General features: G+C 42.4%; 1 protein-coding gene across 2 annotated transcripts; it reads right to left on the reverse strand.

The window, feature by feature from the left end:
- Positions 1-90: 90 nt before the first annotated feature.
- On the reverse strand, positions 91-23140 carry ptges3a (prostaglandin E synthase 3a (cytosolic)). Of its 2 annotated transcripts, none has more exons than XM_085972912.1 (8): positions 22997-23140; positions 9652-9765; positions 5294-5363; positions 4521-4619; positions 4345-4437; positions 3051-3113; positions 927-954; positions 91-847 (listed from the first exon to the last, which is right to left on the reverse strand). In XM_085972912.1, coding segments are annotated over exons 1-8 (489 nt in total). In that variant the 5' UTR covers positions 22999-23140; the 3' UTR covers positions 91-827. The 2 variants fall into 2 exon arrangements, with proteins under 2 accessions (XP_085829038.1, XP_085829039.1); XM_085972913.1 differs by lacking the exon at positions 22997-23140 and adding an exon at positions 18807-18818 and having other exon boundaries at positions 9652-9761.
- Positions 23141-23149: the final 9 nt, after the last annotated feature.

Genomic DNA, 23149 nt, shown 5'->3' on the forward strand with positions numbered 1-23149 from the left:
GATCTATTTTAGTGGACTGATAGCTCTTCAGGGATTCTTCACATTCCCCTCTTGCCTATTTTTGAAAAACCACACACCAAACACAGCATGTTTAAGTGTTAACAGTTTATTAGAAAGATATTGTAGGCTTAAAAAAAATTCCATTGCATTTGACATAAATTGAGGTTTTCAGCTTGTACTGAGCAGATTTCACAAAATACATCCTAAAGATAGTGTATTAACATTTTCTTCAAACTTGCATTCATACTCAAGACAGTGCAAATACACTTTTGGTCATCTAAATGTACAGCCACTTAAGATCCACAAGCGACAATGTACAGCTTTATCACTCATCATACTAACAGATGTAGAAGCTTAAGGGTCAACCAATACCATTAACATAGTTTTAACCAATTCTTAGGGATGAAGCCACTTTGAAAACTTATTAAAACCTCAGCATCCTAACTGCTGCAGAATTAGCTAAGGTGGCTTTATTGATACTGAAAGAATTCAGTAGGAGATTGTATAGGAACTTCGACTGCAAGGTTTAGTACTAGTCAGTACAAACTCAGATCACTATAAATAACTTAATTTTTTTTTGCGAAGTCCTGGCAAATTGGTATCTGTACATAATGGCATGTTTTATATTGTACTGTACTGGTAAGCAATTTTGTCCAATACTCTGGTATGCATCGACCCCTAGAAAAGCCTTTAAACAGGTTGAAAATGGATTGAAAGATGCATCACTGCCCTCAACAGCTATCAACTTATAATTGTTTTGTTAAAAATTAACAGTTTAATGAATGCTTTTTCTTCCAATTCCCTGAAGCCTTTTTCCCCCAATTCATTTACTCTAGATCTGGCATTTCTGGAAAAAAAGATAAACACACTGAGTAACAGTCAAAATTTAAAATTAATCACTTCAAAAAAGACAAAATTCTACTTACTCTCATCATCGCTATCCTGCGACCCATCCTAAAGAGCACAGGGAAACAGTTATTAGTCATTTATTAAAATGTTGCAAATATGACATCAATTCACTGTTGAAGGTGGGCAAGTAACACCTCAATACCAGAGAATTACCCCCAGGCAGTATTACAAGAGGAACCACAGGGGCAAACTTTTGTTGCAATTGTACCCCACCCCCAATTATGGAATCCCATAGCTACATAGTCCAAATTGAAAATTCACTTAGCTGATGGGGAGAAAAAAAATTGCAGGCTTAAAACCCACATGTCCCAGTTATTTATCAAAACACAGCCATGCTTCACCAACTTAACTAAAATTGTATTAAGTATTGCTTTCCAATAGTCACCACATTGTCACAAGGCAACATACAAGCCCAAGAGCTTGAGTTAGAAATGCAAAATTAAATACCACAAATACATGCAGCACAAAAATCTATTAAGATGCTGCAGTGGGGACTATGCATTACCCTTTTAAACAGTGGAACAAACCTACATTAAATATACTTTATGCTTTAGATCCACTTTGAAGACAAATGTATAGGTTCTATTAAATGCCAATTTTGCTGTAGCACTATTAAAGTGATTTTTCTACTCAGCAGGATTCACCCATAACCATTGAATTCATAAATGACTCATTGAATTTGTAAATTGCCAACACCCAAATGTCTATGGCAACAGGGATCTGATGTGTTTTTTTAAATTGACCACTTTTCCCCCTTCCCTGGCTATGCATCTTGCACGGACCTGGTTCCAAACCTCTAACTATGTCTATACTATACCATCCCGATCAGTTGAGTATCGCAGCTGTGCTTGCACCTTTCAATTTCCTTCCTGGCCTTGAGAAGCACAACTTATTGCATTACAAGAATCTTCAGCAAAACAGATCAGCAACTGATTCCTGGGGAAAAGTCAAATTTCCACCCCATGGTTATAATTAGCCATAGCACCCCTTGGTTAGATAGGGACAAAAAAAAACAAGGTCACTAGAAAATGCATTTGTGCACTTATCACAATAGGGCCCAACTATGACAACCCCCACAATTGACTGGTCTGCTGACACTAAGAGTAACTTGCATTTATCCAGCACCTTTTACATAGAAAAAGGTCCCAAGACACTTCATAGAGATGCAAGGGGGAAAAATGGACATGAGCCAAAGGAGAGATTTGGAGAACTAACCAAAAAGGTGGGGTTTAAGGAGGGGAGGGAATTGGAGCAGAGGGGTTTAGGGAGGGAATTCCAGAGCTTGGAGCCTAGATGGTTGAAGGCACAACCACCAACAGTGGGCTGAAGGGAGGTGAATACACAAGAGGCCAGAGAAACAGAGTCAAGCATGAAGAATGGCCATGGTACTGGAGGACTGCCAGTGCCTGTAAAAACCAGAGTTAGCAATTTCCAAGGAGGGGAAATTTTGGGGGGTGGGGGGAACCCTGTGTGAAACACCCAATGTGGCAACATACAGATCCAAGTGTTTCTGACTCAATTCTAAGATTGTGGGCCTGGAACAAAGACAAAACAAGTGCTAGCAATAGAACTGCCAAAATCATATACCTATTATCAATTTGTCCTTTTCCAACCAACTCCTTAAATTCCTGCCTTGACCTATGCGGTTATATCTGAAGAAAGCAACTGGTCTTAAACAGCGGTCCATGTCAATTTTCTGGCACCAGAACGTTAAGGAAATGGAGTTTCACTTTTTTTTTATACAAAAAAAGAATGAGCATGAGTAACATTGCGGGAATGTGGACAGCACAATGCGCCCATAAATGTTACTTATGCTCGAATTTTCCGTTTAAAGTGTCATTTTTATTCCCTTCCACAAGCTGGGATGGCCTGGACCATGAACTTCTCTAACAGACAGCAGTTAACGGGACAGGCTCAGTTTGATATTTATGCACTCAAAAGCACATTTAGCCATGTTGCCACATGCAATGCACCAGACTTATCGATAGAAAACAGCAAAATTTGAAAATGGGGACCTGAACCCTCGAGAGTCTAGTTATAACTGCTATAGTTACTGGGCTGCCCCATAATCACATTTCCATTTAACAGAATTAACTACTGAAAACACACAGAATTCAGTAAGCCAGTATCTTCATACTTACATCATCCATTCCATCTACGTCTGGGATGTCTCCATCATCATCTCCTCCCATATTGTTCATCATCTATAAAGAAGTTGTTTTTTTTTTTTTAAATTATTAAAGTTATTTAACTCTAAGCAGTACAATGATGAATACACCTTAAAAAAAGGGGATGGGGTGGTGCCGAGTTATACAGACCAGGATGGTTCCAGTTCAATCCCTGACCAGTGCTAAACTAATCTCAGCTGGTTCACGTGTCATAATTCCCAGGGAATGAAAGAAAGAGAGACGGAGGACGACGAGCCCAAATTCCTTGTCTTCATCACTCACCAGTGATCTTATTAGAAAGAGCACTTATAGGGCCAGGCGGTAACAACTATATCAGTCACATGTGCAATACCCTCCACAGTCCAATGGCCTGATGACACGATCTGCACTCTCAAAATGAACAGCCATTTGTTTAAGGTACTAGAGGGTGGTGGGCAGCCACAGAACTGTACTCAATACAATCACCACTTTCCGAGGGGAAAATAGTTTGTCACGTATGGTCACCAATGCCAGTTCATTCAAGTTTTAGGAACTTTTTAAAAACGGTCTTACCCTACCTGAAGTGGCTACACACAAAAAATACTTTGTTGGTAAAGCGCTTTGGGATGTCTGGTGGTCGTGAAAGGCGCCGCAGAAATGCAAGTCTTTCTTTTTTCTAATTCCACATTAAACATGCAGTTTAACAAAAAAATTACAGTATGGTTTAATGGCACAAAAAACATTGTTTTATATTTCCTCACAGGAAAAATGTTGGTGTCTTTCCTGCTGATCCCACCAAATTCAAAATATCACAATTCACACCCAGTGCCATTGTGCAAGGAACACTAGTTTAGAGGTGTTTTGCCCATTGCACTCGGTGATAATAGTGTATAAATGGTGCTTACCATGTTATATGTAGGTGATATTTTCTTGCATTGGTTAGATGTCACTTGTAGTTGCATGCTCTGGGGCGTTAACCACACATGGAGACATGGTAAAATGAACAGCAGAACCCAACCTCAGAAGGAAGTGAAGCTCGAGATTCAGTGCAAGCTTGGGTGGTTTAACAAGATACTGGAGTATGGTTCAACTTTTTCCAGGACTTTTCTTTCCAAAACATCAAGTCTCCTCCTTCATGTATTTATTAAAAAGGGCATCCATTTTCCAGAAATTGCAATATATTGACCTTCATCACTCGACAAATGTCACAACTACCCTTTGAGGTTCTGCATATCCAAGTGGAGTAATGTACGTTAGCTCCTAATTCCAAAAACATAAATGTCCCTACCTGCGAAAACTTTTCAAAGCTGGACAGATCTTCTTCTTCTGGATCATCATCCCAGTCTCTCCAGTTATTGAAATCCACTTTGAGCCAGTTTAACTGTGCAAAAGTGATCAGTCAGTAATTGAAAGCAAGCGATATGGATATTAGAGAACAACAAACATTGCAATGATCCCAGTTACCTTTGGTTTTTCTTTGGTTAACCGTGGCCATGCTTGACCAGATTCTCCTTTTCGTAAATAGCACAAGACAGATCTGTCTGTCCGCTTGTGTCTGGAATCCTACAGAATACATTAAGGGAATACAGATCAGCATTAAACAGATCTGCATAATTACACTCAATTGCAACAACAATTTCTATCACAGCAAATTTGAATAGGTCGGTCTAATGAAAAATAAAAAAACTATCAAGTTTTTGTTTCTAGTTGCACTGCTGTCGGGAGATATTTTTCCAAACGAAGGACAATGGGAAGTAAATTGTCCACGAATCTACTTTAGCACACCTCCTAGCAGTCAGCTCAGGTCACCTAACCACAAGAGGTGCATCGCTGTTTGGGGGGGGGGGGGGGGGGGGAAGAAGGGGAAAGAAAAATCACAACCCATCTGTAAAAACTTAGCCCCAACTATGGTAGATTTTATGCCACAAAAGCAAGGCTACTCCCCAAATACTGCAACCCTTTCAGAGATGTATTAAAAAATATTCAACATTTAGAAAGCAAAAGAATTTCAATATTCCAAGGATTTGACGAAAATCTCGACTAGGTTGTTGGAATGAAAGTGGTCACCAAGGAGACAGTGAACCACTGTTGCTTTTTTAGTGACAAAATGAACAACCGCACTGGCAGAGGTTGGGAATGGGTCATCGGCATGCTTTCCTGGCTAAGAATTGGTACAGGGATAAAAAAAAGGACATTACTTATTTGGCTCATTTATGCTCAAGATCACCAATACTTACACTTGGGTCAATTGCATTATAAAGGTCAACTTCATTAAAATGCTTTACGTTCTCGGCTCCTCCAAGACAGCTACAGGGAAAGAGAGTCATACAAAAAATGAATCTTAATATCCTGTTCTCAAACAGATTACAGAATAGAACTAAACAATAGATTAAAGAAGAAAATGCTAAGCACCATTAAGTTAATGTTTGCTCAAGATAATGTTTTAATTTACTAACATGCTAGACTTTATGGCTCACATCCCAAAACAATTGTTCTAAAAAAAATTCTGTGCTGAAGGTCCGGTGTGGCCTTACAGATTCTGTAACAGCATAGTTGAAAGAAAAACATCCTCATCCTAGCTGGACAATCATCTTCCAGGTTTCAGGTATAAAATCCATCATCAGAACTGAAAAAAATAGCATACAAGAGACTCCTAGGCTAACAGAGCCTGCTCCACTAGTTTATGATGCATCCCCCATTCGACTTACATGTCGTCTCATGTCTTCGAGTTCTCTCATTTTACTGCCTTTGGTCTTCTACACATCACTTCTGCCCTTTGACCATTTCCTGATCCCCACCATAGTACTTTACAGGTAATTCGATGTCTTGGTATTTTTCTCCACTTCCCCTTAATTTTCTATTTTAAAAATGCTGTTCATCTGTAATATCTGAGAAAAGGTTTATACCTGAAACATGAACAGATTTCTGCTCTCAGGTCAGGCAGCATCCGTCGAGGGTCTTCAGCGTTTGTTGTTTTAGTATCTGCAGTATTTTGCTTTTTAACTCGACTCAATTACTGGAGAAGCTGAGCCCAATCCTCTGCCCCAATGCTAACACACATGGACTGGTTAACAGTCGTCATTGGGCAGCCACCGCAATGAAACCCTGGCGGTTTCCCCCCCCGCCAATCGGAGGACACTTGGGTTAACTGTGGTGTTATCCCAATGCACCAGGTGGAAATCAGCCAACTCTGCACAGGCCAAGGAATCGAATCCCAAAGACCTTCACGGCCTGTATGGTTCAATGCCACACTCAGCAAACTGAGCCATTACATTTTCATTAGGAAATAATTGAACGAGACCAGAAAAAAATAATGGTGGAAAGATAAAAGTCTGAGCACGTTCATTTAATTCTTGTGGTTTGTCACTTAATATTGCCTTCTTGTTTCATTTATATTTAAATCTGCAGAGAAGTAATTCCATTAACACATGTAGGTTAAGGCTGCTAATTATTTGAAATGAAACCATTTCCAGCAAGTTGGTACCTCCAGGAGATGAATGGAGGGGGAAAAAAACCCTCGGGCTCTCAAGCAACTCACAGTCAGTTATGAACTACTTTTATATTGTGCTGGTGCTGCTGGCTCCTGATGTACAGGTTGCACAACCAACTGCAACACCAAAGTAAACTTGCTGCATTCACTAAGGCCCAACAGACAAACTGGAGCCTTCAGCACCAACAATTAAAGGGCAGGAGGAACTCCCTAGCCTGCATAAGGAACAGTGCATGGAGATGATCTCCCCTTTCACAAATGTGTTTTTTTGGGGGGGGGGGGGGAAGGAAAAGAGGGGAAGAGAAGAGGGAGAAGAGAGAAAAGGAATTAAGATTAAAACAAAAAGAAACCTACAGAAATTGGGACTATCTGCAATCATATAAGCTCTAAAAAGGGTGAATCATGAGATCAAACTTTGATTTATCTGCCTAAAGTACACTGATCAAGCAAATTTCCTTCCTCACTGGTCTCAAAATGAAACTAGGATATGCAGGCAACAAGGTTAAAATCTGTAACTCCCCATATAGCTCAATTTATGAAAGAAATATGCAGACACACAAAGTCCCAGGTTTGATTCCCAGTCTGTGCTGTTAGCTGAGGAGCCAGGATAGCAGTTGCAGTTGGCTTCAGCATGCGAGATTGGGGCAAAATTTGCAAGCTTTTGCGCGAAGATGTTGCTTCACATCCATATGCAGCTCTAGGTTTACGCTGTGATTTTAATTATGTTCTCATTATACTTACTGATCTAGCCTCCATCTTCAGGAGCTCACTGCATCAAACATGTGCTGCCACCTCCCTAACTTACACTGGAGTGCACAGCAGAAACTTAATCACGGATTAAAAAGTTAAGACAAATGTTGATGTCTGGGCATATTGTATTCTCGATTCAATTTGCATTAAGAGAGGATATCAAGGTGTGAAAATACTTTAGACCATGTTTTCAGAGCATCAGTACAGGCTCAAATGTTGCTAGTTCACTCAATACACATTACTTCTTTGCAACAGCTGTCCAAAGCGCCGGGGGGGGGGGGCTAATGGGAAGAGGAGAACAGAAAAATAAGGGGAAGGGGAAGCAGAAATAACTGGCTTCCTATTTGCTGTAACTCTAGGGTAACCAACAACTTGTATGCAACACTTCTGAAAAGGATAGCCATGGCATCCATTGGAGCATAATTGGTATCGCTCCCTGGGCTGGGGGTGGAGACTTAGGATCCAGCCCTAATCATTATTTGGTGACCACTGCTGATATCAGGGAAGGAAGGTCACGGAGGATTGGTCTTAATGCTCTCCACAGTCAAATAGTCTTCCAATAGGCACTGACCATGATCATTTGAGCAAGATACCAGAGGGCCCCAAAGGCCTGTTAAACCATAGAAGAGCTGGGTCAGCAACTCTAGGTGGTCAGACAAATTGGTGACCTTTAAAAGAAAAAATGTCAGCACCATTGCCAAGCAGGATTAATTCTTCACCCGCAGCAATTTATTGCAAAACAGTTACCCTCCAGTCTCTAAATTTACAGCATGCACTAGTTTTAAAATGAAAACAGTGATGAAACGATTACAACCGTTTGCCGAGTTAAGAAGCGGTGTGTATTTCCACTTGGTTGACGAGCATACGATTGAATGGTAATCCTCTGCAAGCCGCACGCTCACAGAATCGCATGCTCATCCTAGTAAAAGGCACAACTACTCTTTATACTGTGGCAATAACCATATGACAGCATCCAAATAAAAAAGTGAAATTGGAACACTATCAGCTCCCCTGAGATTATTCCCAGATCTCAGATTACCTGGAGGAAGGAGGACAGAACGCGTGAACAGGCACTTTCCCAAGGCGGCGGCAAGTTGGCCTACCCTGCTCTTGCACACTTCCTAGGGAACCAACTCAAAAGTAGCATTGGCAGAAAGACCTGGAAGCCCAATCAGCTGCCTGCTCAAGGTTGAGGAGGGCTGTACATTAAAAGCACAAACTAAATTGGCTGCTTCTGATCATTAATGCACATTTGTTATGTGGCAATTTTCATACATCTATAGTCAGAAACACTTCAAAAATCAGTTAAACATAAAGACAAGCCACAGTTTCCTTCCAGAGCTCAGTAGCCAATGTTACCCAGTTGTGGTGTTCAAGTCATCCTCAATCGCTGGACCCAGAATTCAGCACAGGCAACATTTAGTGAAAAACCACAAGGTGGGCATACTTTTCCCCTGTGTGCATGGTCCCTGTGGTAGCCTCACGTGCCATGCTCAGTTCCCAAACGACAAAGATTCCAGTTTGCAACAATATTTCAGCCTTTCCCCAAGAATGTTGAGAAAGGAATTTTGGTCAGTATATTACTTTCACGTCAGTTTGCCCTGGTGTTACAGCATTTTGACGCTCCAATTTTGCGCTTAGAGAGAGCAGCAGGATGCAGATTCTCCACAGTGATGTGCCAGTCTCAAGCTATGCTAAGTGATGGCCAGGCGCATCCACACAGAGGAGAAAATATTTTAAAAGGGGAAAGCCCCCAGGCTACAACCGCATACCCCTTGGCAGCCAGTAGAAGAACAGCACTGGTATGCCCACTTAGCCAAGCAACAGTATGTGGCATGGGAAGACCATAAAAGGAAAACAGATGGGGGAAGAAGACAGGAGAGAGAAAGAAAGAAACACGCAAAATACATTAGTGCCGACTGAATAAGTCTCTTGCGCAGTGCCAAGGCGTTCTTTCATGGACAAAATGAGATTTTTTTTTTTATTTTTTTTTGCTGGCAACAAGTTAACAGTTAATGTTCTAAAATGGAAACGCTTAAACAAAATCCTGTAAACTCCAGCAGTAAAATACTGTAAAAATCCAGGAAGAGGTCAGAGTCAGTTTTTGTGACCAAGCCTCGGGAATACAGATTTGCAGAGGATGTCATTGGCACTTTTAAATTAATTACAGTAATGAAAAATACCACCCAACTGTAAAACTCTTGGATTTATGGGAACAGTGCGAATATAAAAAAAGGTATTATAGCTAGATTAGAGCCTAAATTCTTTTCAAATGCAATTTTAAGATGTGAAAAAAGCTGTCCCTAAGCTTATGACAGACATTGATACAAATGGGATTGAATATCTACTACGTACCTGAATGTAAACTTCTCTTTTTCAAAATTTATTTCAACATCCTTACTGTCTTCTACACAAAATTCAACAAAGACGTAGTCTCTTCGGTCATACCACTTTGCAGAAGCTGGCTGCCTAAAAGCATTATGGGAGTGAAAACAATTACAAAGTTTGTGTGAAAAAAGGCTACAAGTTCTCAAAGCCGCATGCAAAAAAGTATTTACATTCCAATAGTGTGTGACTTTAGTACAATTCAGTCTGGGCTCTGCTGCTGTTGCAAAACAATAAGCTAGGTCAGAGGTTCCCAAACTTTTTTTTTGGGGGGGGGGGGGGGGGGGGTGGGAAGGAGGAAAGAGAAGAGCCAAGAACAAGAGCTATCGATGCAGCCTTGTATAGCCAAAAGGTGCATTATAGGGCGATCTCAGCACAGCAGAGATGTTTGAATTGCTGCCAATTTCTAGAAGTGGACATTGGACCCACCAGAGATGCTGCAGCTGATGAGGTCCAGTGTCCACTTCTAGAAATCAGCAGGGATTCAAACATCTCTGCTGTGCAGAGATCGCTGCTTAATGCACCACCTCTGGTTACGAGAGGCTGTATCAATTAAAAAGTGAGATATTTCTGTGGCATCTCCTGATTGCTGCATGAAAGCAGAAATCCTGTAAGCAATTGGCTATGAGGCACACAATCCCTACATGACTGAAAGCAGGGTGAGCATTTTGAACTTCTCAATTCTCCGCCTCCCCCAGTTTTTGAAATCAATAGGACTGAACTCTGCCATCTTCTTGGACACCACAAAATACTAAAAATGGGGGGGGGGGGAAGAAAGCATGTTCAAAGTGTTCAGGATCCTCTGAACTAGGTAATCAGAATCAGCTTCACAACCCATTGCAAAAGTATCTATTACCCTATAGAAATTAACCACACCATTTAAGCAAGCAGTGTGAATTTTCTTTTGCTTGTATACAGCACCTAGGCCCCATGCCTGAGATGATGTACTAACATCCTGCACAATCAAATGCAGGATTGCATGAAAAGCAAAAGAAAACTGTTAAACATGGGGCAATGTAGGAAAGAAAGGTAAAAGATAATGGCAACACTTAACCTAAGGTGCCAACTATTATATCACTAGTTTTGGAATTCCACAAAGAACTAATGACAAAATAACAAGCAAATCGTGAAAAATCTTCCATTTCCTGGATTTCATACAATTTGTTCTCTCCTGCTCCATACTATTGCCTATCTGAAAGGAACAAGTGACCAAGCTTCTGCCGACGTAACTAGTTCCTGTGTGGCCGCGGGGCTTCTCTGATCAACTATCCTTCAGTTTTCTTTACATCAATGCCTGGCAGAATAACAACTCCACAACTTTGTGGTGGTTACGGGCACAAAGCTAACATTTTCTGTAGTAACTAGCAATCTCGTGGCATGTCTCAGCCTCTGACCTGGAGTGCAGCTGTGATAGATAACCTGGGCTCAATATACATATTAAATTAGGATTTCTCCCCCTCCTCCCCCAGGTGCTTCAATGCTCAACACTAATCTCTTGCCTTTCTCTAGAAATAAATAGAATTCCCTTCAAAAACCAAGTCTTCAATACAGGTCCAAATAATACTTTGAACCACTAAGTTATGGAGCCAATTTTATTTTCGACTTTGTCACAGAAGCGAAGGACTCCTGCATGGAACTGAAGGCGTTACAGGAGTTTGAAAGAGCAAGGCCATTTGACCAAGCTGATCGGGATTTTTATTTATTTTTCCATTAAAAAAGAGGGGGGGGGGAAACAAAGAAAAGTAGCACCTATGGCTCCATGGCTTGTGTCATAGAAATGGGATGAGCACATGCAATGTGTTGTTTCTCACCACAGATGGTCCCCCCCCCCCCCCCCATCCATGTTGCAAAAAACTGTAAATTTCCAATATCTATTCCATATTTGGAAGCTCCCTCGATAGTTCCGTGAATGTATCCAGTACCTAGCTGAGCCACAGGCTCAGAAGGCCCCAAGTTTCTGCGCTTGATCACTATCCAGTGACCCAATTTTAAGTGCGTATGCGACAACCGAATCAGCATTAGCTGGGCGCATTGTAGCCATCGAATGGTCTGCTGACACTTACTGTTAAAGCTCACTCGTGAACAATTGTCACCTGGACAATATCAGACGTCAGCCACTGCTGGAACTGTACCCCAACAAGACGTCAATGCATTCAGCAAAGTAAAAGGTAGAGAAATGGATGGCTAGAAAAAAATCATGGAACCACAGAGAGGCAGCAGCACAAGACTGAGGAGAGTCAGGTTTTTATTGGTGGGGAAAGGAAAGAAGGAACATTCAGAGAACAGCCAGATTGCAGAGGATTTTGTGCACCAGTTTCTGCATAGCTCTCTGGTACTCGTATTACAGGAAAGAGCTCAAGTTTAATAACATTAGCAGAATCTATATTAATTCAGGACTCTCAATCTGAAAGATGAGGTGTAGAACACGAAGAGCCAGTGCAATGGGACAGCATGTTAAGCACGTGCCACGTCACAGAACTAAGCTTCCAGTTAATTTGAGAATCCTTTACAGCAACCTTATTCCTAAAACCATTTGTAGACACTGCCAAGCGGAGAAAAAAAAAGAGAAAGTTGTCTTGCATTGTGTACACACTCGCACACATTTTATTGGATAGTGAAAACCAGAACTACCAGGCATGCATTTTTGTTGCATTACTGTCTAATTCAACACCTGTAAGGATGGTCAAATGAGCAATTTTTAATGTCCAGAGATGATCAGGCCTCTGACTGTGGATAGCATGGATGGTGAAAAAGTAAAACAGCTTTGGTTAAACAACTTTTGTTAGGAAAGTTTTTCCATTTAAGAGAATGGTCTTGTGAAAATACAGCACTTCAGTTCGAGTAGCTCGGTTGCACAGAGCTAGAAAGTCTCCAGTTTGTTCCGGGGTCTGTACAGAGTTAATGCATCTCAACCAACATTCCCACTTCTGATCACTGGCCAGTGACCTCTGCTGAAATATACACGTAGATATCAAGTAAGGAGGCGGCTCAGGTACAATGATCCAGATTGGTGCCATGCTATTCGATTCTCAGCATTGAGGCTCAGATGAAGCATAGCTAGGCTTCATCTAACAGCAGAAGTACCAGAATTCTGCCAGGACTTGTAGGAATGACTAACCTTAAAAAAAATGGATGGTTTGGGGGAGAAAAAGGAAACAAATGAAATGCTGTGCTCAACCAGCTTCATTTGCCTGTGCTGCCATCACAGCAATTAAACAGCTCAGTGTTTAGGTCAACACCAAAGCTGCTTTCAAGGACAAGACTAGATCTAGGCCATTTTCTCCATCTCACCCCTACACAGGAGACATGCTCTCAATGCATATCTGTAACCAGACACCAGGAAGTGCACAACAGTAGTCCGGGTTGACACTTCCAATAGATTAGGGGGAAGAAAGGAGGAGGAGAAAAGAGCAAGCACCTGTCCACTGCTCTCCATCTCAACACAGGTTTCATAAGAAATTGTACTTGCAGCACAATCACAACACTAAAGCAGAGTGCCGAAGCATTTCATCTTCACGGGCTGCACGGACACACATCATGGTGGCTCTCAAGTTACTGATACGAACATAGCTTGATGTTCTGATTTAGGCTGTCACGACTGAGGCAACAGCACTAAAAACAGTCTTTTCTAAATCCACAAAATTCAAATAGGTCAAACCAGCAAAGGGAGACAGAGCAAGTCCAGGGAACTATAGATCAGTTAGCTTAACGTCAGTGGTAGAAGAGATAATGGAATCTTTACTCAAAGATGCAATAGAAAAACATCTAGAAACCAAAAACTAAGTAGTCAGTGCAGACTTCAAAAGGGAAGGTCATGCTTGACCAACCTTATTGAATTCTTTAAATTAACAGAAAGAGTAGACAAGGGTAATGCAGTAGATGTAATATATTTGGATTTTCAAAGGCCTTCAATAGGAGACTCATGACTAAGGTCAGAGCAGAGTCAGGAGACACGTAGCAGAATGAAAGGAAAAAAGATTTGCGGCAGCCAATTTGCGCACACCAAGCTCCCACAAACAGCAATGTGGTGAGACCAGATAATCTGTTTTAATGATGTTGGTTGAGTGATAAATATTGACCAGGACACTGGGGATAACCCCCCAGCTCCTCTTTGAAATAGTTGCATGGGATCTTATAACTCCACCAGAGAGCAGATGGGGCCTCGGTTTAACATCTCATCCTAAAGACGGCACCTCCAACAGTACTGCACTGGAGATTTAACCTAGATTTTTGTGCAAATGGATAGCAAGCTGGCTATAAAACAGAAAAGATGGGGTTAAGGGCAGCTACTCAGACTGGCAAAAGATGGGAAGGGGTGTTCCACAGGGATCAGTGCTATGACCACTGTTGTTCACAATTTACATTTAATAATTTGGACTGAAATCGGAAATACAATTTCTAAATTTGCAGACGACACCAATTTTTTTGGGGGGGGGGGGGTTGCAGTTAATACAAAGGAAGATTACAAGGAGGCATGAATAAACTTGCAGAATGGGTGTTTAATGGCAAATTAATTTCAGTATAGATAAGTGCGAGGTGGTGCATTTTGGTAAGAATAAGGAGGCCACATACTGCTTGGATAACAAGAGTCTAAATGGGGTAGAGGAGCAAAGGGATCTAGGAGTACAGATACACAAATCACAAAGTAACGACGTAGTTTAATAAGGCCATAAAAAAGCAAATCAAGCACTGGAGTTCATTTCTAGGGGATAGAATTGAAGAGCAGAGAAGTTATGTTAAACTTGTACAGAACCTTGGTTAGACCACACTGGGAGTACCGTGCAGAGATCTGGTCTCCATATTATAAAAAGAATATCAAGGCATTGGAGAAGGTGCAAAAAGAGATTCACAAGGTTGATACCAAAACGGAGAGGTTATAACTATCAGGAAAGACTGAACCGGCTGGAGCTCTTTTCTCTAGAAGAGAGAAGGCTGAGGGGTGACCTGATCAAGGGCTTTAAGATTACGAAAGTGTTTGATAGGGTAGATGTGGAGAAAACATTTCCACTGATTGGGAGACCAAAACCAGAGGCCATAAATGTAAAAGTCACTAATAATTCCAATAGGGAATTCAGAAGAAAGTTCTTTACCCAGAGTGGCAAGAATGTGCTAACCCAAGGAGTAGTTGAGGCAACTAGCATAGATGCATTTAAGGGGAAGCTAGATAAGCACGAGGGAGAAAGGATTAGACAGGTATGCCGATAGGGTTAGATGAAGGAGGATGAGAAGAGGCTTGTGTGGAGCATAAACACCGACATAGACCAGATGGGCCGAATGGCCTGTTTCCGTGCTGTAGACTCGATGCAACTGGCTTTTTGAGGGGGTGTGGAGAAAAGAAAGAGAGGTTATTAAAAAAGGGTGGATGCTTTTCTGCTCAGATGTGTGAACAGAACTGGAAAAGTCACCTGCCTCTTGACTAAAGGAAGGAGTAGAACAACATTTAACACTTTAAAGCCCTTCACTTACCAGGCTCTTAAACCCATTGATTATAGTTACTACATTTTGCAATGCCTGACAACTATATGTTCATAAATCACAACAGATCCAATATTGAAAATGCCCCTTTAGAGAGTAGGATATTTGCAAACAAAACCCAAGTGTCACATTACATTGAAAGAAAGCAATTATAATTAGCATGAACACCATCTGTCATAGACACCAAGAGACTGCACCCTGATCACTAATACAACACTGGCTCATAGTGTACTCACAGAAGAACAGTTTCCACAAAACTGGCTCCCAGTATTGTAGAAACCACGTTGAGATTGTGGGCAGCTTCTACAGCAATCAGTTCCACTTAAACAAATGTGCAGCTGTAAGTTTACACACAAGTCATTTTAAATTTAATAGCTTGCACTGTTAATGCCTTTGCCATTGGCTAGGGAAGGGTTGCAGAGGCCAGAACAACTGCCCAATACCACCAGCATCCCCTAACATGGCTAAATACACTAGCCCCAGAAGAAACCTCAGACAGGAACACCTTTAAGTTGCCAGTTTGGCACCAAGGGAAAAACTCAGCAAGAGAGGACTCAAACACCAACTGTTGCTGGTTACAACAACTGCTTGGCTGGTCAGTTTTTCTGAAAAATATGTATACACCATGCTACCCATTGACTCCTGTTACTTTTTCTCTCCAGTCTTGTACATTACTTCCCAACTACTGACAGTACACAAATAGATTTCCCATCAGCTTATATCCACCCACTCCCTCCTTTTGTCTGAAGGCACGGTTTCAGTTTTCTTTGCAGTCTCCTTTGCTAATCTGAGATATCATTCAGACATGGAAAAACACATGCAGCCTTATTTTCTAAGCGTGCGAGCATTATGCGCCATGAGATATTGGTAACTAAACGCATCCGGGTTATTGATGTGATTAATGTTACATCATTTTCTGGATCTTCCACTGGGGGGCTCTTTGCACCCAGGAATGAGCCATTTAATGAACTTCTTGGTGTACGAAAAGGTGATTTCTTTATGGTTGAAAGGTGCATATATGGTCACCTTGAAGGGGGGGAAAAAAAACAGCATTTATACAGTGCCTTTATCACATCTTAGGTGTTCCAAAATGCTTCATATACAACAAATTACTTTGAAAGGTTATTGTAGGCAAACACAGGAGGCATTTTTTGCACTCGGCAAGATTCCAAACAGCAATGAGATGATTCACCAAATTTTTTGGTGGTGTTGGTTGATGTTGAAATATTGGCACGGGCAGCAAACAGTACTTGCCATCTCAAATCTCTGTTGCGGCAAAGATGCTTGCCACGATCTCCTGAACCAGCACATCTCAATGTTCTTCCCAAGACCCTGCGTAGATTTCAATCCAAGGAAAGCATCATGGGCATGATCCTAGTTGCAAGACAGATTCAGGGCAAATGCAAATAAAAAGGCCTGTTCATGGTCTTCAATGACATAGGTCTTCGACACTAAGCAGAAAGGGATTCTGGAAACTTCTGGCCAATCTTGGTTGCCCAGAAAATATATAAAATAACAGAAGATATATCCTACTCAGCAACTCATTCAAGATACACACCATGATTGTTAATTGAGATAATATAGCAGAGCTCAATCCAACAATTTACCTACCAGGAAAGCCCAGACATCTCTGAACAAAAACATTTAATCAATTGAAGGTTTGCTCAACTCTGCCATCTTAGGAAGTGCATATGGGACAAACAGGAGCTGAAAATTAAAGATCAAGTATAAAAGTGCAGTGATCCGGTCAGTCATCTCTTCTCTAGGGCTGCAAGACTTGGACAGTTCAGCCTCTAGAAACATCTTGAAAACTTTGACCGTTAGTTTTTTTGCGCTATCACGCACATCAGAAGGCAAAATGAGATTAATGGTTCTGACTCATGCGCTTGATCAAGGCCATGCTAATTGAGGCCCAGGTAACATGGCACACCTTGCAACTCAAATGGCAAGTTGCCCAAGATTGTGTTCTACTCTCAACTAAAAGGCCAAGCATTCCCACTGAAGACAATTTTAAACTTGTAAGTTCACATTGAAAAGGAACCCTGAGAACTTCAATGTCATGTTGAATCGTGGGAACAACTTTGAAAAATGACTAGAGCTGCACAGAAAAATAAAGCAGGCGGCAGACAGACATAATGGCAACATGGAACAAAACTCTGAACTCACCTGTACCAAATGCAGTTAGATTAGCCTCTTGCACAGTGGACAAGTAAATTAGACAAGCACTTGAGAGGAGATACCACCCCAACACTCCAGGCTATGACCTGATTGAGGGGCAAGTCCAAAAGGAATGTGTCCTGGCTCACTGGCACGGAACGGAACCACCAATCCCATATGGCATGGCACCAAACAAATACCAACCCACACACCCTAAATTCAGAGACCAGGCAGGTGGTTCAATCTTTTCACCTTAACCAAATTTCCCCATGACTACTACAAGCAATATTCAGCTTGCTCTGCAAACCTTCATTTAATTGTGCTCTTGCCTCCCCATTTCCCCCCTTGGGCCCTCGCGTCACTATGCCAAGGCGATACCCCTAGCACTTGCTACAACCTTAAGGAAATCTGAACATTGCACCCAGTTGTAACAAATTATCACATACAAGCTGAATATACTTGCTCCACAGCTGGATGTGTAATGCTTTAAAAATGCATACATTAGGGTACAAAACATTAAAAGATCTAATCTGCTGCAGCACAACTTTCCCTGCAGCTAGAAACTGGAACTTACTCTAGTGAGATGTGTCAGAAATCTCTATAGCAATGTATGTATGAGCAATAATAATCTGGGAGCTCAGAGTTAGTTCATAAGCACATAGACAATGCAGAGTTAATCTCATCCCTAGTTCTTTAAAACACACTGGTTTATTCCAGATCAAAAATGTGCCACTTTCCTGTCAACTGAAACTTCCTTCACCATATGTCCATTGCATCAGTGTCACATGTCCACTGTTCATAGAAACATAGAGATAGGAACAGGAGTAGGCCATTCGGCCCTTCGAGCCTGCTCCGCCATTCAATGAGATCATGGCTGATCTTCGTCTGAGATCATAGCTGATCTTACCAGTTCAGTACCCCGTCCCCGCCTTTTCTCCGTAACCCTTAATCCCCTTAGCCTTCAGAAATATATCCAATTCTCTCTTGAAAATATTTATTGAATTAGCCTTCACAGCCCTCTGTGGCAGGGAATTCCACAGGCTCACCACTCTTTGAGTGAAGAAATTCTTCCTCATCTCTGTTTTAAATGATTTGCCCGCTATTTTTAGACTGTGGCCCCTGGTTCTGTGCTCCCCGGCCATTGGAAACATTCTCTCTGAATTCAGCCTGTCCAGGCCTGCCATAATTTTATATGTTTCGATGAGATCCCCTCTCAATCTTCTAAACTCCAGTGAGTACAAGCCCAAACTATTTAATCTCTCTTCGTAGGTCATTCCTGCCATTCCAGGTATCAGCCTGGTGAATCGCCATTGCACTCTTTCCATGGCAAGAACATCCTTCCGCAGATGGGGCGACCAAAACTGTACACAATACTCCAGATGCGGTCTCACCAGCACCTTGTACAGCTGTAGTAAGGTATCCCTATTCCTATACTCGAACCCCCTTGATATGAAGGCCAACATACCATTTGCCTTCTTAATCGCCTGTTGCACCTGCATGCTCTCCTTCAGTGACTGGTGCACAAGAACACCCAGGTCCCTCTGCACTTCCACATCTCCCAATCTATTGCCATTTAGATAATAATCTACCCTCCTGTTTTTACCCCCAAAGTGGATAACCTCGCATTTATCCACATTATAGTGCATCTGCCACGTATCCGCCCATTCCCCCAACCTGTCCAAATCGCACTGTAGCCTCCTGACATCCTCATCAGAGCCCACCCCTCCTCCTAGTTTAGTGTCGTCAGCGAATTTGGAAATATTGCATCCAATTCCCTGATCCAGATCATTTATATATATTGTGAACAGCTGGGGTCCCAGGACAGATCCTTGCGGCACCCCGCTGGTCACTGCCTGCCACTCCGAAAACGAGCCGTTTATTCCAACTCTCTGTTTTCTATCCGCCAGCCAGTTCTCTATCCACGTTAATACTTTGCCCCCAATCCCATGAGCCTTAATTTTGCATGATAATCTTTTGTGTGGAACCTTATCGAAGGCTTTCTGGAAGTCAAGGTACACCACATCCATTACTGATTTTCTTACCTTAAGGTAACAAGGCATGACTCAGCTATGCAAAATGAAGTGAAGCAAACTTTTGGGTCCTCTTCCCCACCTCTCCCCCTGCACACTTATGCTGGGGTATAGCTCATTAGATTTTCCATTGTCTCATTCATTTTTTTTTTAGTGCAAGTCAGTCTAGCCACTTTGTTTTAAAAAACATTCAAGAAGCCAGCCCACCACTAGGGCAGCAAAAGCAGCCTTGCCAGGATCGCCCACACCCAGAGAACAAGTAAATCAAATGTTAATGGGCCATTAAGTCTTCGATCTGCCATTTTTTTCCTCCTCAAAAGGGAATCTTTTTGCAGCTAGTCTGTATCTGTATTTACAGCACAAGAGCTTGGATTAGCACAGTGAGGGGTACCAGAGGATTTATTATGCCAATAACCTAGTTAACAGCAGTCAGCATGAATTCAGGAGGATAAGATCCTGCCTGACCAACCTCCTCAACTTCTTTGAGAAGGTGACAAGCAATGGTTGACTGTGCAAGTCCAATGACATGATGTGCCTTGACTTCCAAAAGGCTTTGATAAAATTCCACATGAAAGGCCATTAAACTCAAAGCTACGAGGATTCAGAGCAAACCCTGGGAATGGATACGAAACTGGCTGAAAGGTAGGAAATGAGCAGCATGTGAGGGGAGTTATATCAGGGGTTGGGGAGAATAGAGAGTGGAGTGCCTCAGGGCTCGGACCATTACTGTTTCTAATTTAGATAAATGACCAGGCTACAGAAACTTATTGTGAGGTGATCAAATTTGCAGATGATATTAAACGAAGTGGAACAGTGGAAGCAAAAATGGCAGCTCAAACTACAGAGTTAATGAGTCAGAAGATATGCAAGCAGACAGAATGGCAGATGAAATTTAATGCAAACAAATGTAAAGTACTACACAAGCAAAAATAGGTGATACACATACTCCATGATTGGTGTTTAAAAAGCATAGTTGAAGCTGAAAAGCGAGTTAGGAGTCTTAGTAGACTCAACTCTAAACACAGCAAACCAATGCAGAGCACCAAGCAACAAAGCCAATACGATGTTAAACTACATAGCCAAAAACAGTTGAATACAAGTCAGATGAGGCAGTGATCAAACTTCATAGCGCTCTGGTCAGAAGATGCCTTCAACACCACGTCCAGTTCCAGTCGCCAAGAAACAAGACTGACGTCCGAGCGCTGATGCCAGTGCAGAGATAACAAAATCCAGGAGGCTTATCCCTAGTGTTGGAGATCTGATTTGACAAAATACTGCTGAAACTTGGGCTTTTCAGCCTACCAAAGAGACATCCGAGAGGTGATCTTAGAGCTATAGAAAATTGTTCAGCGTATAGATTAAAAAAATCAAGAATATTACTTAAATTAAATTGGAGAAGAACTTGGGGGACACAGGTTTAAACTAGAAAAAGATACTCGACCCACGTTCTGCCACAGCATCACATCACTCAACAGTGCAGCTGACTTTACTCGAGACCAGAACAATCTTATATCGAGTATTTTTAAGGAGTCAGGCATGTACATGTCCATCTGATTTACAAGAATGATTCCAGGGATGAGGGACTTCGGTTATGTGGATAGACTGGAGAAGCTGGGGTTGTTCTCCTTAGAGCAGAGAAGGTTGAGAGGAGATTTGATAGAGGTGTTCAAAATCACGATGGGTCTAGACAGAAGAGAGAAACTGTTCCCATTGGCAGAAGGGTCAAGAACCAGAGGACACAGATTTAAGGCGATTGGCAGAAGAACCAAAAGCGACATGAGGAAAACTTTTTTTTTATTTTTTTATAAACACAGCGAGTGGTTAGGATCTGGAATTCACTGCCTGAGAGGGTGGTGGAGGCAGATTCAGTCGTGGCTTTCAAAAGGGAATTGGATAAGTACCTGAAGGAATTTTTTTTTGCAGGGCTACGGGGAAAGGGCGGAGGACTAGCTGAAGTGCTGTTGCAGAGCCCCGGCACGGGCTCGACGAGCCAAATGGCCTCCTGTGCTGTAACCATTCTATGATGTTTTATACCACCTATCATACCCCATGACTTCACAAAACGCCATTCCCTGTTGAATGCGCTTCCAGCATCCTCTGCAGCCTGTATGAGGAACTTCAATCTAAATTGTATCTTCGGACTCCTGAGCGAGAGTCTGTGCCAGGATTCAATTTACTTACATCAGGATTTTGCGTCTTCTTCGCACAGGATCGCCCCTTGTACCCAATTCCCATCAATAACATTCTAGTTTCTCTCTTCTATACCCTGGATGGCTCCCAAAGTAGGGCTTTACACTGACTCACCCACTAAATATAGGCGAGAGACTTAAATTGTGCTGCAAAATTATAGGATTTCCAGACTTGTGTTACCCCGGGTGCTTAAAACCGTCACAAACACGTTGTCCATCGCAATGCACCATCTGTAACTGGATGGAATATTTAGCATCTTCTGAGAAGGGGTGTGCGTGTGTGTGTGTGACGGATCCTTCGACGTTTCTGGTTATAGCACAACGTGCACGGCAGGCCCTGGCAAAAAGAAAACTCAGGATTCTGTCATTCAAGCGGTTGCAGGAACAATTTTACCGCTTGGAATAAATGGTGGGAAGGAATCGAGAAGCTGTATTGGCACGAAGGGTGCGGTGTGAGGAGAAAGCCCGGGGGGGGTTGCGTCCGCTCAGACAGGCAGCGCTGCGCTAATGGCGGCTTCGCCCACATTGCGCAATCCCTAAAGCTTTCGCCGCCGGATCGTACGCCGTCAAAAAAAATTTTGCAAACCCCTCCCAGGCCGAACGCGACTGCATCTGAAAAAAAGCGGCGGCGAAAAAAAAGGGGGGGGGGGGGGAAAAAAACATCGACCAAACTCATTCAAATTCAAGAGAGCAAAAAAATGCCCGTGCGGGTGCACGTGCGCGCGCCAGAGAGAAATTTCTAGAAAGCTCCGCTCTTAAAAATCGGTCCCGAAGGTGTAGCGCCCCATTCGTGCTGCCGGTTGTTCGAGACAAGAAACAAGGTTTCTTTTAAAAAATCAGCTCTTCGTCGAAAAAACAATTCCGCAGGTTTAAGGATGGAAAAATGGAATTAATTTTGCGCTGGAACCCGATCCAGTCCCACAAGGCTGCGTGCGTTTCAACTCTCACGTGTAGCAAGCCGAGAGCCTTTTTTCCCCCCACCCACCATGACTACGTTTCCAAAAGATTATCAAGCGGCTACAAATCAAAATCAACGTTTTGGACAGCGAGATTCTAACGTTTCAAATCAATCGAGACAGACAAGCATCCCCTTCCAACCCGATGCAACGGCCAGCCGCAGAAAGCCGCCTGCATTCGGTTCAAATGCACCGTTTAAATAGACAAATTTAGAATTCGCTGAAGCGCATGCACGTTTCGTCTGCAAAAATAAAAAGCTGTATTAAAACTACACGTCGAGAATCCTCATCTTTTACCTTCGATTCCAATTTGATCCCGACAGCGGGGTTTCCCCCCACCACCTTCGTTTGTTAAGTGATTTTTTTTTTGCCTTGTAATAAGCAGCGGCCTAGCGTGGCGAAAAGGCGCCTAACTCCCACCATCCCGCCTATCCGTGTCCCCCCCAACCGCCTTCAGCAGATTTAAACGCCGTCGAAACGAAGCAGCCGAAGTTGAGCCGTCACTTACATGTTTTTGCTGTGGTTTTAATAGCTCGACTGGGTGTCGGGAGCTCGCACGAACAAGTGGTGCCTGGACAAACCGCGTTCTGGCTCGGGGTTTTTTTTTTGCTCTCGCGCTCTCTCTCCCCCCTCCTCTCCTACCTCGCCCAGACAAAGTGAC

The sequence above is a fragment of the Somniosus microcephalus genome, chromosome 33 (genome assembly GCF_052327205.1).
Source record: "Somniosus microcephalus isolate GS21.2 chromosome 33, FLI_Smic_1.0, whole genome shotgun sequence".
In the NCBI taxonomy this organism is placed as follows: Eukaryota; Metazoa; Chordata; class Chondrichthyes; order Squaliformes; family Somniosidae; genus Somniosus; species Somniosus microcephalus.